Source organism: Cupressus sempervirens, chromosome 5 (assembly GCF_028749045.1).
Source record: "Cupressus sempervirens isolate cs-2001-9-10 chromosome 5, ASM2874904v1, whole genome shotgun sequence".
Classification (NCBI taxonomy): Eukaryota; Viridiplantae; Streptophyta; class Pinopsida; order Cupressales; family Cupressaceae; genus Cupressus; species Cupressus sempervirens.
This window is the reverse complement of record NC_143122.1, coordinates 28,065,889-28,089,294: the sequence shown is the minus strand read 5'-3', so window position 1 is coordinate 28,089,294 and position 23,406 is coordinate 28,065,889. Positions and strand designations below refer to the sequence as shown.

Genomic DNA, 23,406 nt, shown 5'->3' with positions numbered 1-23,406 from the left:
ATCCACATACCAAGGAATTGGAATCGAGAAATCTGCTTCTGCAACCACCTAGATTAGACCACAAATAACACTATAAAAAAATCATAGAACGACTATCATTCAATACTGTTATATCAAAATCAAATGACGAATACTATTAATTACCACTATATAAAATTAGGGTATCACAAACCATTGTATCAATTAGGGCATCGATTACCATTGGATCATTCAGGGCTTCAAATACCACTGTATTACTTAGGGCTTCAATTACCACTGGATCATCTAGGGCATCAATTACTACTGTATCAATTAGGGCTTCAGATACCACTGATTCAATTAGGGCTTCAAATACCATTATATCATTCCTTTCCTTCCAATTGCTTAACTGTGACAATAACATAAGATTAGATGATATGCACGTATTTATTATTCATATAAATGAGAGACAATCCATAAATCTATCTCTCGCTACTAAGTGTAAAATAATTGTAACGATGAAATAACTCAATTAATCTTACCTTCTTGCATATACATCATAAAAGTGATAATCCCTGCTTTGAATGTATTGCTTATCTTTGTTTGTTGTACCTCCGACAACTTTGGAAGAGGTGAAAAATTGTTAAGGGCTTTGCCACCCAACCTCGGACCTTAACTTATTGGCCACACAATCTCTAACGAGAAAGACCCTCCCTACTCGAAATTGGACTTAGAACATCTGTCATCTACTGAGCTTCCTGGTATCTAACCACACCACTAGACTTAACAGCAGGAGTTACAATAATAGGATCATGCATAAGCTAATAAGTATTTCTTTATTTAAGTTATTCATGTCTGATTTCTTTTCTATATCCTTGCAGGTCCATTCCACCTCTTCACTTTATGTGGCTTCATAGCTAGTGACTTCCCATGAGCTTTCTACCCTTTTATTTGCACTTCTTCACCATTTCATGGCTACATTGCCAGTGAATCCCAGGTGTTAGAAAATTTCTGATCATTCTACTCTTTATATTTTTATCATGGATTAAGACTGCATAATTATTGCTATTAATATCCATAATTTTTGTGATGGTTCATACAACATTATAAGACTCCTACAGTTACCACCAAACTTCTTAATGGTGGTTCAAGATACAATGATATTATATAAAGGAAAAAAAAAAAGCTCTAAGAAACTCACAGGAGGCCATCAGCAAAGCTACATGTGATAATCTCAGTCCTAATATTGGATTTATATGCCTAGCCGGCTACAGGAGAAATTGAAAATAAAACATTGAAAAACAAAATCTGCAACGATAACTCATCTAATAAGAATTCAGAGCTTATTTGAGAACTTTGCAAATTGATTTAAAATCAGTTTCTCTCCAATTGCTTGATGATGTCTCCACAGCAAAATTACTTGTATGACAGAGTATATGAAAAGGGTTGCTTGGTCAAAGCTTAAAGCAAAAGATATTGCAGGAAATCGTCACAAGAATAGATAAGAAAATGGGTGTATGTAAGACCGAAAGAAAAGATATTGGAAGATATATATGACGCATAGACAAGAAGTCGGGTGAGAATATATAAATTATTTGCCTACTACACACGGCATAAAAAAAGAAGAATGGTTGTGACTTCTTGGCTCCCTTCGTTTTTCAAAGATTATAAGCCACTCAAATTCCCAAGTGTTTAATTCAATTAAAACAAAAAGAGGGAAAAATAAATACAAGGTTGGAAAATAAAGTTGGAAAGATTGTTGTCAATTCAAATTTCCAAGTATTAAAAATGATTTATCATGCCAAGTGTTAATCGGTTAAAAGCAAGAATATTAAAATGGAAAGAATAGAGTTGGAAGATTATAATTTGAATATTATTATTATAATCTTATATTTATATATGTACATGTAAATATTAATAGGCTGACATCACTTTATTAAATTATTATAATATAATGGTGCCATCTCATTTTTATATCTATATGTATGTATATAGATATATCTACTATAATAATAAGGTGAAGGATCATATTAAATCCTTAGAGGTACGTTTTATATTTTAACTCAATTTATTTATTTAAATAGCTCATGTGGATCTCATAGATGTATCCTATTTCAAGTTGCTAAGTTCTCAACCTATCTGCCCAATGATGGTGATGCTCCTATCCCTAATTCTTTTCTAACAATGCTTCCACCCCTTCAACATGTTTCCTGCAAGGAAATTCTCCGTGATTATATCGTCATAATAAATTACTTAATCATAAATAATCATAATAGTTAACCATCTTCCCAATTCCATGAATTTGTGATAAATGATCAACTAGTTATCCTCACTTGAAATTATAACAATTAACAATCTTACCATTTTGCAAGATTATAACTAATTAAACTGCCAACTGACTTCACATGAACTTCAACAGCTATATTTTAAATTAGATCAAAAATTGGGATGTAATAGAAAGTATCTCTATGGACTTCATCACCAGACTTCCTAAAGTAAACAGGAAGGATTGTATCTTTTTGGTGGTGGACACACTGACAAAGACAGTTGGTTTATCAGTATTTTAGGGACAGAATTGTTTCGGTTAGCAGGAACAAAATTGTCGCCAAGTACTAGCTACCACCCTCAGACAGACAGACGGATGGAGATTGTGAACAAGTGGTCAGAACGCTAACTCCAGAACTACATTTCAGCACAAAAGACATGGGGAAATGGATGTATCTAGGGGAATATTGTTACAAGACCACTTAACACGTGTCCATTGGGATGGCACCCTTCAAAGCACTATACGAGTATGAACCCCTTTCATTTATTGACATGGTACTAGGTAACAGTCGCGCACCAAGGGCAAGGGATTGGCTTCAGGAAGGGCAAGACATCATGAGATTCTTGAAAGAGAACTTACAAAGGGCGCAGAATCAACAAAAGATGTACGCCAATAGACACTAGACCAAGAGAAGTTTCGAAGTGGGAGACTTGGTCTATCTTAGACTCTAACCGTACAGGCAATCCTCATTGAAGACAAAAGGGAAAGAAAAATTTAAACCACATTTTTATGGTCCTTATCGTGTAGCTCACCACATTAGTGAAGTTGCCTACGAAGTGGAACTTCCAAAAGGAAGCTATATTCATAACGTCTTTCATGTCTCTTGCTTGAAGAAAGCCATGGGACAGAACATCACAGTTACCACAGATCTTCTGCCACTCAATAAAGAAGAGAAGCTCGTATTGGAACCAACCGAGATCATTGATCTATGTGAGAAGACTCTGCGAAACCGTACCCTGAAGGACTATTTGGTACGCTGGAAACACTTGCCGTTGGATGACATGACTTGGGAATGTGAACACATTTTGCAACATTTGACATTGCATTTACTTGAGAAGCAAATTTTGGGACGAGAGGACTGTAATGTTCTCATCATAAAATAAATAGTTAATCAAACCTTTGTTTATGGGCCAATTGATTTAATATATCTCAAACCCATTTTTTATTTAATTATTTCCATAGGTGTGGTCGTCGGCTATCTTTGCATACCCTTGGAAAGTTCCTCTAAAAGGTATTTAAGCATGGCATGTAGGTAGTAGTTGGTATGCGATTTTGGATTATTTCTTTGTACTACGAATTCCTGTTGGAGTTCAGTATTATTCACCATTTCAAAAGTGAAAGATCTTCCCTACTTGGCTAGTGCAGTTTTGGTGGGATTCATCCCTCACCCTAATTCGTTTATTACTTGGCTCAGATCTAGCAAATCAGAGCATCATTCTTATGTGTAGATGTTATTGTTTCTAGAATACATCTTTTATTTGTTTTTCGTGTGGCAGTGTGCACTCTGTGTTTTTATTGATTCCTCTAAGATTGATCGACAACTACATTCTTATGTATGCATACCCCTATCACCCTTTACCAATCATCATTCCATACACATTTCCTTGTCGTTGCACAGACTTACAGTAGCTATCGTACGGATTACCTTGCGGACTGAATCATTAACACTGTATGGCTTGCATCATTGACCATACGACCCTTGCCTTGCTACACTGTATAGCTGCACCCATTGACCGTAAGGTTTGCCTTGTTGCTATTGTATGGCCTCTACTCTTCCCTCACCGTACAAACACTGGAACTTACAGAAGTTGATTTCGATGGTGCATTTTGGCACAAGGGAAAGACACCCTTGGTCATTTCTAGAAAGGAAAATTACAGTCAAGGTTATTAATAAAGTGTCAAAACTCTCTTTGAGTTTGATTTCAACTTTTCTAACCTCTTACGACAAGGTTCTCCTCGGTGAACTATCAAACTCCCTCTGAATTTGTTATCATCTCTCTAACCTCCTGGCAACAAGTCATGTCATGCTTCCCTAGTTCAATAGGTATCCTGATAGCATAAGGCCTTCTAGCCTACATACATGAAACTTTATCCCATGATTCATAGTCCTTTAACTGGTATAGTTTCTTATCATTGCAGAATCCTTCTCAACATGGTCTACTCCCTTTGAACCAAGATCACAAAAAGTTTGACTGAAGAATATTTTCTATCTACTCCCTCTCTTTGTGCAAGGTTTCCTTTAATGAACTATCTAACTCCCTATTAATATAGAAGGATACTTCATAGTCTTAATCATCAAGAATATTTTCTTCAAGAGCCTCACATTATCCTGCATGCTCATCAAATGACTAATGAGTTCTAGATTTGAAACCACTTTGGAAGTATTGTCATAAGATTTAGTCCTACACAATATTTGCTAGCACGCCTAATGTATCAATCTTCTTTTCATGCAAGAACACTCTTGAAGACAAAGGAAAAGATCAAGGAAAATAGCTCTTATAGTTCATATAGAAATACAAATAAGAGAGACTACAAGAAGCAAATAAATGTAATACTTAAAGATAATGAATACTTATCTGTGCATCCTTATTTTGAGTTGCTCCAGTGAGGGTCCATATGCAACAAATTAGAAAACATCTTGATACAAGTATTTGTCAAACAATGGGAATGGAATATTGGTTATTATTCATCGTCACAATGTAAAATTTCCCAAACTTCAAACAATTTTGCATTACACCAATGTGGCAAATTTCTTTATGTTCTCCTTTTTCTTCCTTGATATGTTATGATTGCAAGAAGAGAGGTGAAGTCGACATAACTTCACTCGCCCTCTACCAACTAATCTTTTGATGTATGAAATTGCCAACACTTTCTCTTGAGGGAATGTCGCATACATTTCTCTCGCACAAAATATTGACTATAGGTAAACAATTAACAAAAAAAGTAGTTTTCTTATAGATTAGCTCTTGCCTCCAATCACACTCATATGATGAAGAGATTCTAGCCAACACTATGATAGAATGGGGAATTCCTTGACTATGTGCCACAACAATATATTTATCACCACTTATATTATACACTTCACCACATAATCGAAGGTCAACTCAAAGGGACCGCATTAGAATATATTACCCTTGGTCTTTTCCTTTTGTTGGTCATAATTGTATGGGATCCGACTGCATACATATTCTTGTTCAATTGTGGTGGGTTTAGTTCATGCCTTTTACATTTTTTTCTTTGGTAATCCACCATATTGGCCTCTAACCAAATTAATTCCCATCCACAATGCTGCAGCCCTTGAATGAGGATCGATCTGTCTAACATTGGCATATACGTGTTTGCCGGTGTGTATTATTCCTACACAATTGATCCTTGTTCTCTGCTGTATGCTAATAATCCACTTTGATAATGATGACTCAATTAGAAGGGTCTTCCATCAATTTGCAATATCCATATAGTAAGGGGCCAATTTGTTTTATTCCCCAAAACTTCTTCGGTGTTCCATCTTCCTATTAATATGCCTTTGTTTGGTATAGATGACTGAGTTTAATATTATATTCAATGCTATGCATTTTGGATTTGTAGCAATTTCCTAGATACTCTTGTTTCTGGTTATCCCAATTTTGAGAATATCAACCCTATGAGCAGTTAAATATCCCTCATGCTCATTGAATACATGCTCATGAACTCTATGGTGTCTCTTAACTCTACTAGAAATGTCTGCAGAATAATAAACAAATATCCATATAATTAATTTTCTCTTCTATGATTTACAATATTGTATAGTCTGTAGACTATATTGCATGTTAATGTAAGTCAATGCTCTCATTGCATATATCATTGTGATAACATAATGCATCTGAAATATTGTTCTAGCACAATTGAAAGCTCAACCCAATAATATTTATACCACAAGAATGGTCACTAATGTCTATCAAGATGCGTAGTGAAACACTAGCTCCGGTCAGTAAAATACATTCTAACAATTTTGCTGATGAATATTTATCTTCTTGCTTTCATCAATGGATTCAGATCTTTGAACAATTCCTTTTGAAATATATGTCTGACATAGGTGGCATCTTCAATTCAGACAAAGCAATAACCAACAGTCATCCCAATTTAAACAATTGTGATTAACATTGTTGGATTTGTGATAAATGTATTATGGCTATGACTATTTATTGACTTGGGAACTCCGGCATCGTACTTGATCAAGCTATAATAGTAGTGCACAACTACACCATTGGGATTAAGTTCACATACTTTGATAAGACCGTGTAGAACGCGTTGAGGGTTCGAAGGCCTCACATAATGACAATGAACAGGCTGAATATATTGCTATCATCACTTGCATCAAAGACTTGTGCCTTCATTGAAGTTTTCTTCTTCTTTTTTCTTAAATAACTTCTGACATTCCCTTGACTATGAATCATTTGATCAACAAATCTGTTGAACAAAACTGCTTTGAAATCTCCAATAGTTTACTCAAGAATCCTATGCACAATGATTTTGTAATATTTTACTGTTCAGAACAACACCTATCTTCAGCATCCTCCGTCACTGGTTCATACTATCTTTCCGGTCTTGGTAAACTCCTTGCTGCTTTCATCAGATACATTAGTACCCCAAGTTATATATATCATCCTACCTCTGTTGTATTTGATTGTTTTATGCCACATCTTCCAAAGCTTGGAAGCCCTATGACACTAATTTTGAAGAGGAAATTTGTAGGACTTCGGCCAGTCCCCGTTGGAGATCTGCTCAGCCCTCTTTACAACAGGTCGGATTAGGTCAACTTCATTGATTTGCAAACCACGCCACCTACTCCAAGGATGCATTGGGCTTTCACATCAACACCTTCACTGAGATGGAAGAAGAATCCATGAAAGCCCTGACACATCTCATATTTTGCTCTGGAAACAAACACTCGCTACCATTTTCACTGTCAAAAAGCCAATCCAATCTTTCCTTCAACATCTTGGTGCCTAACATGCAGTCCTCTGTCATCATTTATACTAACAATCTCACAGTTTAAGCCGGTTGCTATAGTTTGAAGAATTAATTCTGAATTCATAGAAGATAGCCACAGCAAATGAATTTATATATTTTTGACTCCAATAAACTTCAGATACTTCAGTAGCATGAATGCTTAAATCACAAAACCTATAAACTATTTAGGTCAATGGAAATTATTGAATCCTTGTCCTATGAGATATTCACCAAATCAAGAAGAGATGTGATGGTACAAGAGAATTACATTACAGAGCTTATTTAATTTCCCTTCAGAAGTATATAAACTTATCACTCCATATTAATCCTTTGTCCGCTGACACATTTCTACCTGTGGTCCCCATATACAGCTACAAGAGCTAAGCCAATATTAATTTCACAGGAAACCACAGTGGAGTAGGGACACATGTTAGCTCTGCAATATTATCATGATCTTACTTGCATAATTCTGATCGATGCTTTTATTATTTGTGAAATCTCACTGCTTTGATATAATATTCATCCAAGAATAAAAACAAGTATTTAGATTTCTAGTGGCTCAAACCTGCTATGATACCATGCTAATTTTTCTAGGTTTTCTTAATATGCTGTAACTTGTAATAGCACTTACATAATTTTTGTTTTTCAAGTTACTATTTGAATGTCTATAAATGTGATATAAAGAGGCAGGTCTCTTGTAGAGACATGTCTCTATGTCTCTTGTTAATATATCCTCACAATAGTTATTGTTATATTGTTATATTAAAAATAATATTTTCTCAATATATTATAATGGTTATAAATATATATATATACACACACTCTTAACATAAGTTGATTATTCCATGTGTAATATTTGGCATATATTATTTATATATCTCATAGATATAATTTAATTTATCCGACAGAATTATAGCATTAACAATACTAATATCTCATTCTCTCATATCTACCCTCATCTCATTCAAAAGAAAAAATCACCATATTACACCAATGTTACACCCCTTATATTAATGGCTGGCTGGTGTGCCAGTCTTTCTATTCCTTGATCGCCCTTAGTATATTGATCATAAAAATTGTTCATTTCTCTTCCCTTAATACAAGATTAACCTTCATGGTTATCATGGATAATGCACAGTCTCAAAATATTATGATTTAATTCCCATTCATTGATACTTCCTATCAATTGGTCAATTGTAATGTGCCTTACATTGATTCTTCTTTTGTCTATCAATATTTGTGACAGATAATACTGTGGTCATTGTTTGCCTTAAATATATTTCCCTTTCGGCATGAGCGGATATCTCTGATATTTTCTGAGAATGTTGTAACGTCTTTGCTTCCTGCAAATGTTGATTGAGATTATTATTTTCCGACTACATCTATGTTCATATCTATTCCCCGATATCTCTTTCTCATTCGGTGTAAAGTTCTTTTTATTTGTCCATCGTTACTCTCCCTAAACCACATCTCTATTTCATACAATACACATGAATGAACTGTGGCACAAACGCATCTTCTAGGGCACTATATACACCTTCCTTTACACATGCCAATTGCTGAATGATCAAACAACACCCAATACTAAGAGGGTCATGATGATATAGTCTCCTATTGTATTCGCTTCTACTTTCTGCGAACATTTGCTCTTCCTCTGTGTCATTCCAGACTATAACGGCATGCGCTACTCATAGTCTCTTTTGTTCAAAACATTTTCACTGATTCTCATGGTTCTGTATTATGCATTCCATAATGGGTCAGATTATCATCCACCATGATGACATGTATGATAGGAGTCTTCAATCTGTCCATGCTTTATCTGTTCTTCAAGAGCTACATCACCGAGATCTTTCCCTCTCCTAATTTTATCTTGTTATTCAGAGTTCAAATTCATTTTCTCTTGGGCACATATATTACTGTTGTTCTCTTATGCTGACAAATGCTGTGTGTTTTCTTTTCTTACACAAGTTTGTTACTAAGGTTATCCACAATTCTGTTATAATGTTTTGTATAATTCGATCATAAAGCTGTCAGAGTATCCATTATCTTTTCTCAAGCTACATCACTGAGATCTTTCCCTATGCTAATTTTATCTTGTTATTCGGAGTTCAAATTCATTTTCTCTTGGGCACATATATTACTGTTATTCTCTTATGCTGACAAATGCTGAGCATGTTTTCTTTTCTTCCACAAGTTTGTTGCAAGGTTATCCACAATTCTGTTATAGTGTTTTGCATAATTTGATCATAAAGCTGTCAGAGTATCCATGATCTTTTCTCAAGAGTATGTTACATGCTTCATCTTCAATGATGATTTTTGTTCTTATATGCTGATCATTGTTTAAGATTCACCCTGCAGGATGGCAGGATCATGCTCTAATACACTGTATTATCCCCTGTCCAATTCTATTGATCTTATATTGTAATATCTCTTCTTTGCACACACAATCTCTTTAGTTCCAAGACATTTCCTCAAACAATGCACTTAGAAACAAAGTATTTTCTTAAACCACCTTTATTCTTCCTAAAGCTTACTCATCACAGGATTCTCCACTCTATTTTGCTGATCCGGGCTTATTTCAGATATCATTTCTAATGGGTATAATTTTCCTCCCAATAAATGGTCTTGTCTTTGATATTCTTAAATATGTTCAGGAAGTTTATAAAATAAGTCCAAATAGATGTACAAATCTGAGAATGCAGTGACCGTAATATACCCATCCTTTTGATGAGGAATTTATCCAACTTTCTGATATACCTCCAACTGCTGATGACGGATTGAGAATATGATTATTGCTGACTTGGAATGGCTAGCTGTGAATAGTGAAGTGTCTGAGATTATGATTACCTTGTTCAAAGTGTACATTAGAATTTCCAACATGAAACTACTGATGAAATGCCAATGATGCCACTGTGCATAACGCGGGTGTATGGGAAAGGCGATTGGATGTTCCCCTATGCATCTATGTGACTGCAGATTTCTTAGTCAATTAATCATCTTAGATTCCTGCAATTGAGCTTGCTCACTACGCAAGTGCTTCCTTATCAATGAGTAGCTTTATCTTCTTACTATTGGATTCTCTACTTTCTCTGATATGTGTTAGTTCTGCAATTTCATTTTCTCTGTTCTTAGTCTTAGAGTTATAAGTTGATGGTGGCACTATCGTTTAGGACTCTTTAATATAGTCTGATGAGAACCGCTATCTCTGCACTTCTAGTAATTCTCCTATAATCACATCAACAGGGTGGCTGGCAGTATATCTGCCTTAATCTGCGACCAGTAATTAATATTATTTGGCTACATCTTAATGGTATTAGTTTCCTGAGATGAATAGGATGCCCACGTTGCCAAGTCTTGACTAGATGTTTTCCTCTTTGTCATTGGCAATAACTTCAGTCTGGGTGAAATCTTATAGCTGTGCATGTTTGTTTCCAGTATCCTACGGTGTTGTTCATTCCCTTACAATCTGCCTCTAAATGAATTCCTCTGAACTCATATCCGAGTTATTGCTCTATTTTCTTCAGCAGGCATGTATAACTTGTTGCCTGTTTGTAGCTCCAAGGTATTCATTGGTCATTGAGTTGTTTCATGTTAACTACGCCTGTGATTGTTTTTATATTTCAGACTTTCTTTTCTATGTCCCTTTCCGTTCCAAACCCCACTCCATAAATACCTGCATATAAATCGGTTTCTCAATGGTTGTGACTGTTCTCTATAGTCACACCACTTTAATATATTTTGTGTAGTGTTAATCTTACATTTGATATATAATATTTTTGAGAGTTATATTATGACTTTTAAATAACAAAATTATATATTAAATTTATATTGTATACATATCTTTTTATATCAATTATTGAACATATGTTGGATTTCATAATGTTTCCTTACAAGTTTCATATATGTGTGTGTGTGTGTGTGTGTATAATTGATATTATTATTATATGAATATATTGATTTATAACATTATAAGTTAATAATGATATTTGGTTTATTAATGTTTTATATTTGTATGTAGTGTAGTTATCATTATTTATCATTTATTCTTATATTCTATTACTTATTTAAATTATACTTTAGGGGGGAACATCCCATAGGGTTGGTGATGGGCATTGATATTGACCATCTACCTCCCTTTCAATACTTGTTGGATGCTCCCATCTACTCCCTACCCAATTGGAGTTGAACAGGCACATCAGGATGTACATTTACAAGAGGTATACTCATATGACCTAAATCAATCCCTCGGGGGGACTCTTCCCAAGGATGGCCTTTTATGTTGAGCACTACATTGACATTCAAGATGGTATCATTGTACATGCCTCATATGTTGAGTAGTGCTAGACTTAGGCCTTGTGTATTCCTCTAGGCTCCTTTAGAGTGGGATCCCATCGGCTTTGTATCCAAAGATTCCAAACCAACCACGAGGTTAACAAAGACGATCGGATTTGTCAGCTTTGAGACATGGGTGTGGCTGAGACGGAGTTACGCTTTCTATTCCACTGCCCCAATCCATTATGAGATTAGTGGGATATTTCATTGTTTGTTCAAAGATTGTCGATCCTTGGCTTCCATTTTGAAATACACCGACCAGTGGTACCTAGCACACTACCTCTGCGAGGCTACGTGTCTTAGTGATTGCATCTTATAGCTTCAATCTCCCTCAAGATTGGGGTCGGTTCAACTCATCATCTCCTCCTTCACATCAGTCACCTCCACTAGAGGAACCAAGGTTCATAGGGCCCTTCTAATTTTGTTCATGCCAGGTCTGTAAGAACTCGCAGAGACCACAAATCTCAATGCCATCCCACCACTCCCAGTGCTTCTCAAAGACGACCCCAGACCCCCTCTCACCCTAGTGGTTACCCTTTTGTTCAAGGGTACTTCCCTACGGCTGAGGACTCTTAATTGGTTGTCCTAGTTCTGCTCTGCCTCCAACTCCCTGGTGGTGTTTTCGTTGTTCTTTCTATTGTCTTGGTTGTACCACTTGGTGTTCCTATTCAACTGTCTCTTTTTTATAACATTCAGTCCCTTAGACCCTTTTGGTCATCTCTGGTTGGACATTAGTTAATTATCTTATCTATCTTATCTTATCTTATCTGTATACTTCAAATCACTGTTCTCTGTATTGGAAATCGTTGAAAGAAAAAAATTCAATCCATAAAATTATAGATACAGACATAATTTTATTATAGGAGAGAAACATCTATTCTGTGACATAGTAGGCTAATTAAATTAGGGGATTGATTCATGGTATGATAAGCAGGAAACAGACCAATTCAAGGAAGTATGTAAGTAAACTGTAATATGCTAAAGTCCATCAACACATTTCTGTGAACTCAACCAATCAATTAACTAATCTCAGAATCTCAGATCATGGACAGATTTTTGCACTGCATAATATTGGTTATTCAAATTGTTCATGTGTTTGCCATATCAATTTGTAGAACCCTGATAAAAAAATGAATCCTAAACTCAGATGCAAGAATGACTAAAAAGCTTTAAAAAATCATGACAATAAACAAATAAAAACAATAGCATGAACTACACGGTGATCCAAGCCACTATTCATTAGAGATTCACCCAGGATAAATTTAAAGGCGAGGAATAGCGTGCAACTGATCCTTTGGTAAGTGCAAGTGATATAAAAGACTGTTAAATAGCACATAATGCAAAATCAAAATCAAAATATCAATGCTCACATGGATCATACCTGAGAAAGGCCAGAACTTGGATGTACATGAACAGTTTGTGGATTTTTAATTGTGCGATATGAGCCATTTTTCTGGAGCTTAGCAGTATGGTAAAAATATCCTGTGGTAAGAATTTCTTGTTTGTCACGGAAATCATGACAAATTAAAATCCGGCCAGAAAAACCAATAAATGAACCTCAGATTCTAACACATAAATACCTGATGTTATAGACTTCTTTATCAACTCTAACTCATTCAAATTGCTTGAAAGCTCTATTTCAACCCTTTCTAAGAGACCCTCTAACTGATCTCGTATGTCACGTGCTCTCTTCATGCTCCTTACCTTAGAGAAAAATAATCATAGATGTAAATCAAATGTATTAGTAAGTATTTTACAAAGACTAAACAGGAACCAATTAAAGAAATTGAACATGAAAACCCAAGGACATCAAGATTAGAGTAATTTTTTGAAGTAACACCCTCTTGCACAAAAAATTGCATTTATTTATATATAAAAGGGGAATCAAATCTTGAAATAAGTCAAAAAAATGTGAACGGAATGCAACGAAGGTTGAGATCAGGGCAGAAATGTTACAAAGACAACGAAAATTAATTACAAAGCTAGTGCATCATCAAACCTAAGTCATTATCTCAGTAAGAAGATCATGTTTATAAAGAGTTATAGTGTGCACATATTTTAACATGTCATTTGAGAGAGAGAGGGAGAGAGATGGAAACAATTGATAAATGACTGAGATCAGAAGCACAGCAAAGGAAAATATTCAACTCGTTAAGCATCCACTTTTCAGGATAAAACCAAACCTATATCAGCAATGTATTAGTCCTATATCATAACCCAATCTTGTATTCAAAACAAAATTTACCAATGTTCCATGCACATGGATATAGATATGGTATGAGCCATTTTACAAGACCCCTAATATGGATATAGCAAGATACAGCAAGATGTGGCATTCAGAAGAAGACACATACACATATATATCTAACACAATTTCCTGAGATATGATAGGAGAGTTCCATTACTGTAGAAGTGATATAGAGCCAAACATACTGCAAAATATTCCAAAATGTTTATATTTAAGTATCATTTCATCATCCAAAAATATCCAAATACAATAATAGAATCACATGCTAGCTAAAAATATCATCAGTACTATCCTAATTGAGCTTATAGATCATCCAAATTTGAAGAGTCATCATAGTTGGATTGAAAATGACAACCACTTAGACTCCCCCTAACCAAACAAAGATTGATAAATAAGAATAAATGAAAGCTTGAGAAGAAGAAGACGACAATGCAGATTTGATGATTGAGATAAATAATATAACCATGAAGCAAAATCACTAATACCAAAAGAGGAAAATAATGAATAAAATACATTTAGTGATCATCCAAGGAAGATAGATCTACCAAAAAGAAAATCATAATGTTCATCATATGCTGAGCAATACTGAATGTAAAACTTTGAAGGTTGGTGCTACTTATCAAAGTGAGTAGTATCTCTTACTGATTTGGTACTCAGTTGTGGGAGTTGGTGTTTCCAATAGGTTGGTTCCTCCAAAGAATGTAGGGGATAGATTACTCATATGTGTTAAAGCTTACAAACTCATTGTAAGAGAATATTATACATTGTATCATCGGTTGCACGCACAGCATTGTATCATCGGCCATCCACTTGAGTCGTATTATATCCGACTTCGACCTCCATTGATATTATTGCTATTATTATTACCACCCTTCCGCGCCAATTATTGTTGTGATATCCTCCTGAGGTTGCGTCGTTATTGTCTGTGCTTGTTCCTACTTCGGTGGGTACTTCCTGTGTCAATAGCACTTGTTGATGTCCCTTTGTCTTCATATTGAACGAATATTCCTTTGTGGAATGCCCTGCAATCTAACAAATATCACAAAATTGTTTTTTCAGGTAGGAACCCTTTGTGTGGCCCTCCTTACAGTCCGAACACCACAATTCCCCCTTCACTAAGTCAGGATTCTTTTTTAGATTTTTTTAAATTCCTTCATCATCTATAACATATCTTTCTACAACACTCGAACTTTCTTACTTGATTCTTCGTCACTGTTGTTACTTTTGGAAGATGAATCGTCAGAGTCTAACAATATGTGCTTCTTCTTTTTACTCGTCTTGTGCTCACTCTCCAGATCCATCGCCTAATTATACGCATCTGCGTCTGATGCAAGAGGTACAATCTTCATTTTCTTCTTTAGTGTCATTCGTAGCCCTTCAACAAACCATCATTTTTTTAATCCATCAACCGGTGGGCTCTCCATCTTCCCCACCAACTCTTTTAGCCTTCTTGCATATACACGGATCATTTCATTCTTTCCCTGCTTTGTACTGTATATTTCTGCTACAATTTCGTTACCATTCCTTAGCAATTAGAACTCTGTTATGAATTCCTTCCTAACATCTGCCCATGTAGTTAATTTCTAAGGATCAACATCCACAAACCAATCAATTGCTACATCCTGTAGGGTTGCTGGAAACTGTCGGACCTAGTCATCCTAGTTTGTTACACCATTTCCTATCCATATTGTTTCACATGTCTTGTAGTGTCTGATTGGATTTGTCGTCTCATCACCATTGAACTTTGGCAATTTCTCCTTTGGTCCTACCATTACTACTTTCTTCTGAAGTGGTGGTGCTTGTTGCACACCCGCGTTGTTCTGAGTACCTGTGTTGTTCTAAGTATTTGCGTTATTCTGAGTACCCGCATTGTTTTGCACAACCACACTGCTTCAAACAACTGCCCTACTTCCAACAACCGTGTTGCCTAGTGAGAAAAGATCTTCAAGAGAAATTGTTCAATTCTCTACATGTATCCATTCATCGGGTGTATCAAGAATGAAGAGTTCACTCTACGCTCATGGTCCTTCGGCACTTTGAGCCGTGCGAGTTACTTCCCTTCCGTTCGGATTCTCTACCCTAGGCATATACAAATTAAGGAACTCCTCTCTTGTCTCTTCCACCAAACTCAATCGTTGTCGAGTCTCTTGTAGCAATTTCTCGATACTCCTTAGTCTACTAGGTGAATGCACTCTCTCTGTCTGTGCTCTTTTACCCCCTCAGTGTCCGACAGTAATCTGCTAAAGCTTTTGTCTGTGCTCTGCCTGTTATGCTAAAATTAAAACTTCTTGTCTTGTGTATATTTCATCCTTATCTTTTATCTTATCCCTATCCTTGTTAAGCAAATTCAGCATTAATCTTCATTACACTTCCTTTGTTCCAGGTTCAACTAGCAACAACGCCAAATGTTTACTGTATAGGGTAAAAGGATACTTATCGCATGTAGTACAATAAGATATAACACAAAACAGATACTTTATTCATATATGCAATATGCACTCCAATGCTTACAATATGATTATGATGATTACAATCTTCCAAAGTTCCTTCCGGACAGTGTACATATACTTTCCCGAAGGGATGACTCAATCCTCATGCGCCCTTTCGAATACAATTCTACCCGTCGGCTACAATATAGAATTTACCGACAACAATGTATATATGTATGTGTGTGTGATAGTAATTCAGATTTTCAATCAAATTATTAATTCTTTCTTTTAACTCTTTTTATTCTCTTCTTCTCTCTGCCTTATTTATTTGTCAATAATTCATTCTATATTTATATCCCACTCATTAGTGGGAGTGACTTTTCAAAATGAAAAGATCATGTCTTTTAAAAACAAATAACTCTTTTTCCTTAAATAATCGCACCTCTTTATTTAAATTACTTTCCTCTAACATAATCACAGAGCCTCAAATCACTTGAATCACTTTAAAAATTGCTGCAATTCAGAACATACTACAAATGTTCTGAATCAAATAAGATCGACGGTGATGTTGTGGAAACACTCCAATTTATCTTTGACGATGATCCTTTAAATTTGTTTGCAGGTTATTTAACTTCTCCTGACAGCTGCTCTAAATTCGATGAAGATGTCACTTCATCATATGGTGTTCCTTGCTATCGTTACACCGCAACAAATTAACTTGACGCATATAATCAATATTGCTGTATGTTTATCACTGCATTCTAAGATGGTTGCTGCTGTACATGGTTTTGTCCTTTAGTTGTTATGATGTTATATTCCAAATGCTTGTTTATCAATCTTTTCTGTTTATGATGAGTTATTTCATCACTGCTTCTTTTATTGTGCACTCCATCATATAAACGTTGTCCATCATAATCAATATTTAACGTGACCATTGTTGTATGATATGCTTAAATACTCGGTCATCTACATGTATTTTAATGCTGCCTTTGCACTTATTTGCTGATCTTTATAGCCTCATGCAATCCTCATGCTTCCACATAGAGGATATATGCTAACTCAGCTTTGTATTGGAAAGTATCATATAATCCTCATTAATTTGAGGCACTCATATTGGCTGAGATTGTTATAAATATATGCCACTTCTTTAGTCTTTGTATCACTTTTATCTGCTGCGATGTACATCATATCTTCTTCAATCTTTTTCTCCTTCTATCAGCCCTTTGATCGCTGAAGATTCTTTTAAATTATTTTGCCATCTTTATAGTGGAGTATCTATTGCCTCTTTGCATTTAATAATCTCAAGTCGATGGTTAATACAATGACCATATCACTATTCATTTTTTCTTGCCCATATTACACTATCTCTTAGGAACGGTGAATGGTAAATGCTCTTATATTAGTCTTCTTATTACTTCTCTTGCTCCATTTATTCTTTCCCTTCGTTCTTTCATATTATGATTAAAGTTTAAATCTTTAATTTAAACTTTAATATCTTCTATTCATATCTTTGTTGTTCATTTGGCTTTTCTTATATTATGTTTTCCTGTAATGCATATAGTATAGCTCATGTTGTTCATTTGGCTTTTCTTATGTGATGTTTGATTGTAATGGATATAGTATAGCTTATGTTGTCCACAATATTAAAAATCTTATCAATGAGCCTAATGCTTTTAACATTGATGATGACTTTCTCATTGACATTAGTAACAATAAAACTATCAGAACTATCAATAATTCTTTATTTGTATATTTATGTATTTCCTATTGCTATGTCAAACTTTGTAAATACGTTGAATTATTCTAGAAAAAAATATATACAATTCTCATTACATCTTTGGTTTTGGTTGTTATTCATTACAGTTTTTAGAAGTTAGAGCCTTTTATTTCTTCTTCACTAGATGCATAGACATGACTAGAAAAATAGAAACAACTCCCCACAACTAGAGTCAATCAACCATTGCAGGCATAACAGATTCCTTAACATTGCATATTTTACCAATCTATTCTTGCGTGTCTCTCATCCTGATGATGGATCGCAAAGTGTGATCTAAAATGTTGATGCTAAAAATTACACACACAATCGAATCCAAAAACAAATCATGCTATTACATATGTAGATCTTACAAATTTGTTAGCCTTGGTGTGTGTGTATCCCTCTTTTATGCAACTTTTTTTATGTGGGCTTAATATCAATTGGTCGTTGTCTTCCCCAAAGGCCAAACCCCCAATGTCGTCATATCACAAAATTCACAAAGCTCAAAAGCCATGACTACACTTGCATACTTTGGTGTGTCCGCTACCTAGCAACATTGTCACCCAGTCGCCTGATCTTGCCAGTTGATGACCTCTAACTAAACTTTGAGGCTTTGAAAGGCAGGCACTAGACCAATTGTGAGTTTCTAAAGGCACAATCATCATTACGTCACCTTCACATTGAATGAAGCAAGCTTTGCATAATCTCTCTATTGATGTTTAGTAGCTTCAATCAGATAAACCGAGGTGACAATACTATTGTGTGTGTGTATCCTTGGCCATGGACGCGATAACACTTCCAAAAGTTACCAAGACCCACCGCTCCAACTAGAATTGCAAGGGCGGCATGGTAGATTTAGATCTAATGGGCCTGCTTTAGGAGGTGGAGGAAGAAACGCTCCCCTACTCTAAACTAGACTAAACTAAACGCCAGCTATCCCCTCTTGCCTTCCCCCCCACCCTTCTTTGTGGGGGAGATGGATATTCCCTAAAAGTTCCCCCTTGTTTTCATCTGTTGGTGGATCTATTGCCACTTATATATGAGATATAAATTTACATATATCTAAGCATTATCATGTTAAAGAAGTTAATAGAATAAGACTAAAGAAATACTATATATATATATATATATATATGTTATTATTTTAATTAAAACAGTGTGTGTTAATGAATAGACATGTCCAATAATGGGACATGTCTCTCCATGCCTCATCCACAATATAAATAAGAGAGATTGTTGCCTTCGAAACACACATAAAAATATAGTTAGTGTTATTACATTTGCAGCAATCACAAAATTCAACATGGTATTATAGCCTATTCCTTTGAAGAAAGCTTTACCACTTAAACGAAGATCCTAAAGACCTAAATACTATAATGATATTAAATAATAATAAAAAGCAACACCAATCTACAATGTTGTTTATTCTACAAACACGAGGATAATTGGCTATGGTGTCTTACATGGCGTATGATTGGCAAAAACCCTAATACCAATTGGTACACATAGAACATACTCTAAACAAAGGATCAAGTAGTTGAAATCTCGAGAAAAGATGATGAAGGACTTGCAACCAAATGCACCAACTAAGTCAACATAAGAAAGGAGTAACGTGATGTGTAGCTTACTCAATGTTGCACACACCAACAACCAAAGGTCAAGTAGGAGGATACAATGAGTAATGCATGAAACAGAAAGGGAAACGCAAATACAATTCTAGGAGAATCGAAGTTTGGACCCATTAGAATCAACAAATCTTAATATGTCACCACCCCATTCAGTGCACATAGTAGGGGAAGCTATTATAAGGGATTCGACAAAAACGTCTACCAACAAAGGTAAATTGTAAACTATGTAGTAGTAGGATAATAACATAGAAAGTGAATTATTTTTGCTTTTATACGCAGTTCGGCCTACGTGGAGGCAACATTGGATAGGATGAATACAATTGGGCAATGGTCTATATGTGTGAGGGCACAAATATTGGAAGGATAGGCACATGAGGATCGAAGCCACATAAAAGATCATGGTATACCCGATAATGGTCACACACACAAGGGAAATAAACAAACTCATCCATCCAAGAGCACGTAAGAATTAGAGAGGAATTAGTTGGTTGGATTCCTTCTGAACAATACCATACGTGACCATTGTCGATTGTGTTGGAAATATAGATGGAGTAATTGAGAGGGGGGGTGAATCAGTTACCACAAAAACAAATCCATAGATCCCTTAGATGTCTAATAAAACTAGATACAACTGTCACTCGATAAACATACAGAAATTTGTTGTAACTCGGTAAATGCAGTGTATGTTAACTTATTACTGATCTGTAAACATTCACAGTGATTAACATGCAAGCATAAAAGAAATAACATGAACACATGAGACACCAGATTTAACGTGGAAACCTAATATGGGAAAAACCACCAACTAACTAGCTACTGATTTTCACTCTTCTGAAGTAAGCCCTATTAGGAGCCAACCTGGTTAAAAGTTACAAAACACACTGTTAGGTGTGACCTTGTTAGAGGATTTAATCACCCTATTAGGAGTGGCATTGCAAAAGGTCTTTAGAACAATTCAATAGAACTGTCACTTGTTAGAGGATTTACAAATGGCTATTAAAGCAACTCTGCTAAGAGATTTTGGAATCACTGCTACAATGGTAAGAAAGTAACAATGAAATGACCTAAATGAGATGCAACTGAATTGTTGATTACAGATCTTTGTTTTGCTTCACTAGATCCTTCCTAATCAAATATAACTTTACTGCTCCTTAAGTATATCTGACCATCCCTTCAAAGTTCGCTCACACTTTCCTCTTCAAACAATCAATACACTTGCATACTCGCTCATTGCATTTAGAATTCTCAACTTGACCTTTCATATATACCTTACAAATTGTCAAGTTGGCCCAATTACAACTTACAATTACCAATAATCATTACCTCAGTGGGCTGGAATCAATACTTAAAACAATTACACTTTAATTCTCAAATTAATAAAATCCTTCATTAGCCAACCTTGCTCGGTAAACACTGTTCCTGAAAAGATTTCCTGTGTTAACCAACAGAAGCTCAGTTAACATAGCGAACCTGCAAAGATCCTTTGGAGACCGAGTGAACTCGTTAAACACTGACTTTCCTTTGTTAACCATGTGAGCTTGGTTAACACTACTTTTAGCCACATTTTCCTTCGACGCCCGAGTGAGCTCGGTAGACACTCTCTATGCAGAGTAATTTCCAAGAATGTTCGGTAGACACAGAAAATTGCTTTGTTGACTAGCTGAGCTTGGTAGACACTAACTAATAATTGATATGACATTTGTGTAACATCAAAGACAACACACAATTAGACAATTGTATCCAACAGATTGAATCATTGTCGTAATCCACAACTATGACTATCAAATTCACAAAAATGTGATAATTGTGAAGATAGAAAATGGGTAGGCATTGGGCCCAAAAGAGATTTAAAAGATGACATGGAGTAAGAAAGATTACATCAGAGTTGAAAAAAAATAATAAAACATGCCAGCTATGAGAAGCAAAGAAGGATTTTTAAAATTACTTTATAAAAGCAAACAAAGGATTTTGAAAAACAAATTTAAAATAAAGTGGAGTAAATATATTACGAAGAATATATTAATTAAAGTAAAGTAAAGTGAATATATTAAGTGGAACTAGAGATAAAGAGATAGATAAGTATTTTCTAATTATTATATCTTGAAAACTACCTTTATTTATGTTTGTAGTTAATCTCTCATTTGTATTTCTATATGTACTATAAGAGCTATTTGCCTTGATCTTTTCCTTCTCTTTGGAGATGTTCTTGCACGAAAAAGAAGATTGATATCAGATTCAGAAGGAGTTTGATACATTTGTTAGAGGCAACCTTGGAAAGAGAGAGAGTAGATAGCCGATATACTTCAGTCAGCTTTTGATGATCTTGGTTGTATTGATTCAGAGGGAGCTGACCATATTGAGATGGATTCTCTAATGATCAAGAAATTGTAGGAGTTAGAGGACTATGATTCATGAGTGTTATTTCATGACTATTTGGGACTTGTGTATATCATGAGGAAGTGACGACTTCCAAATGATTATCACTTGTATTTGTTGAAGTTTTTGGAAGGTGACGATCTTACAATAACTTAATCTTTTATTATAATGGATATCTTATGATATCTAAACAAATCACAATGGATTATATCTTTTAGTGTCGATTAAGCTCTTTAAACAAACCATGAATATTCATATGGTAAGTATTATTAAGGATAGGCATGCAAATACCTTATGAACATGTATTTGGTGAATCTCATGCAACTTGATGTTCAAGAGGCCAATACTCAGAGTACTTGGTGAATATCATGTGACTTGATGTTTTGGAGGCCATTATCAAAGTACTTGGTGAATATTGCACAACTTAACATTTAGGAAGCTATTGCTCAAATTACTTGGTGAATGTCATGTGACTTGAAATTCAGGAGGCCAGTACTCTTAATATCATTTCTCAAAGTACTTGGTGAATGTCATGTCACTTGACATTCTGGAGACCATTATTCTTGATATCATGAGATGATATCTAAATGGTGGATATCTTCTGATCAAATATATCCTTAAAACTTGTCATTCTTGATTTTACATTAATATTATATCCTGTATTTATTCTCCCTAGCTAGAAGGGGGTGTTGATGTTTGGTAGCTGCAGTTAGATAAACCTATGAGAAAATACTATTGCAGATACACACACACACACACACACACACACACACATATAAGTATTATTATGTTAGAGAAATTAATATGATAAGACTAAAGTATATATATATATTAAAAGAGTGTTAAGTCTCTTCATCTGTCATCCACAATATAAATAAGAGAAAGGTTGTTGCATTTGAAAAACACAAAAATACAGGCAGTGCTATTACATTTGCAGTAATCATAAAATTCAATACTCGCAAATGGGATTCTTCTTGAATCTGATGAAAATAAGCCTTGTCATGAGGTGGTGAAGTACAATATTTAATTTTCTCATGTGTCACCCTAATTAACATGTTAATTAGAGTTATTATAAGTATAGATTGTATTCTTATTTGGTCACCTTGTTCTCTTACCATCATCTTGAAGAGCACATGAATATACTAAGAGGGGGGCGGGGGAGGGGTGAATCAGTATATTAACAAAATTGCCAATTTAAACTTTTATCCAAACAACTAACTTCAAATGCTGAAATGAACAATTATGCACATGAACACTACAACACAAGATTTATATGGAAACCCAATGCGGGAGAAAACCATGACAAATAATTGCTTTCTTATATAAACTTTTCTTTTACAATGTTTTGTAGGCTACGACCTCCT

At 35.0% G+C, this 23,406-nt stretch overlaps 1 protein-coding gene across 4 annotated transcripts in view; it reads right to left on the bottom strand.

The window, feature by feature from the left end:
• The window catches only part of ESP3 (RNA helicase family protein), a 263,344-nt gene that overhangs the window by 25,232 nt on the left and 214,706 nt on the right, over positions 1-23,406 (bottom strand). For 2 of the 4 annotated variants that reach the window (XM_089828480.1, XM_089828481.1), the window contains exons 24-25: positions 13,186-13,309; positions 12,987-13,087 (exon numbers count right to left, since the gene is read on the bottom strand). In XM_089828480.1, the coding sequence (XP_089684606.1) occupies positions 12,987-13,087; positions 13,186-13,309 (225 nt within the window). Of the gene's footprint in view, positions 1-12,986; positions 13,103-13,185; positions 13,310-23,406 lie in introns of all 4 variants that reach the window. The other 2 variants (XM_089828478.1, XM_089828479.1) reach the window with 1 other exon arrangement.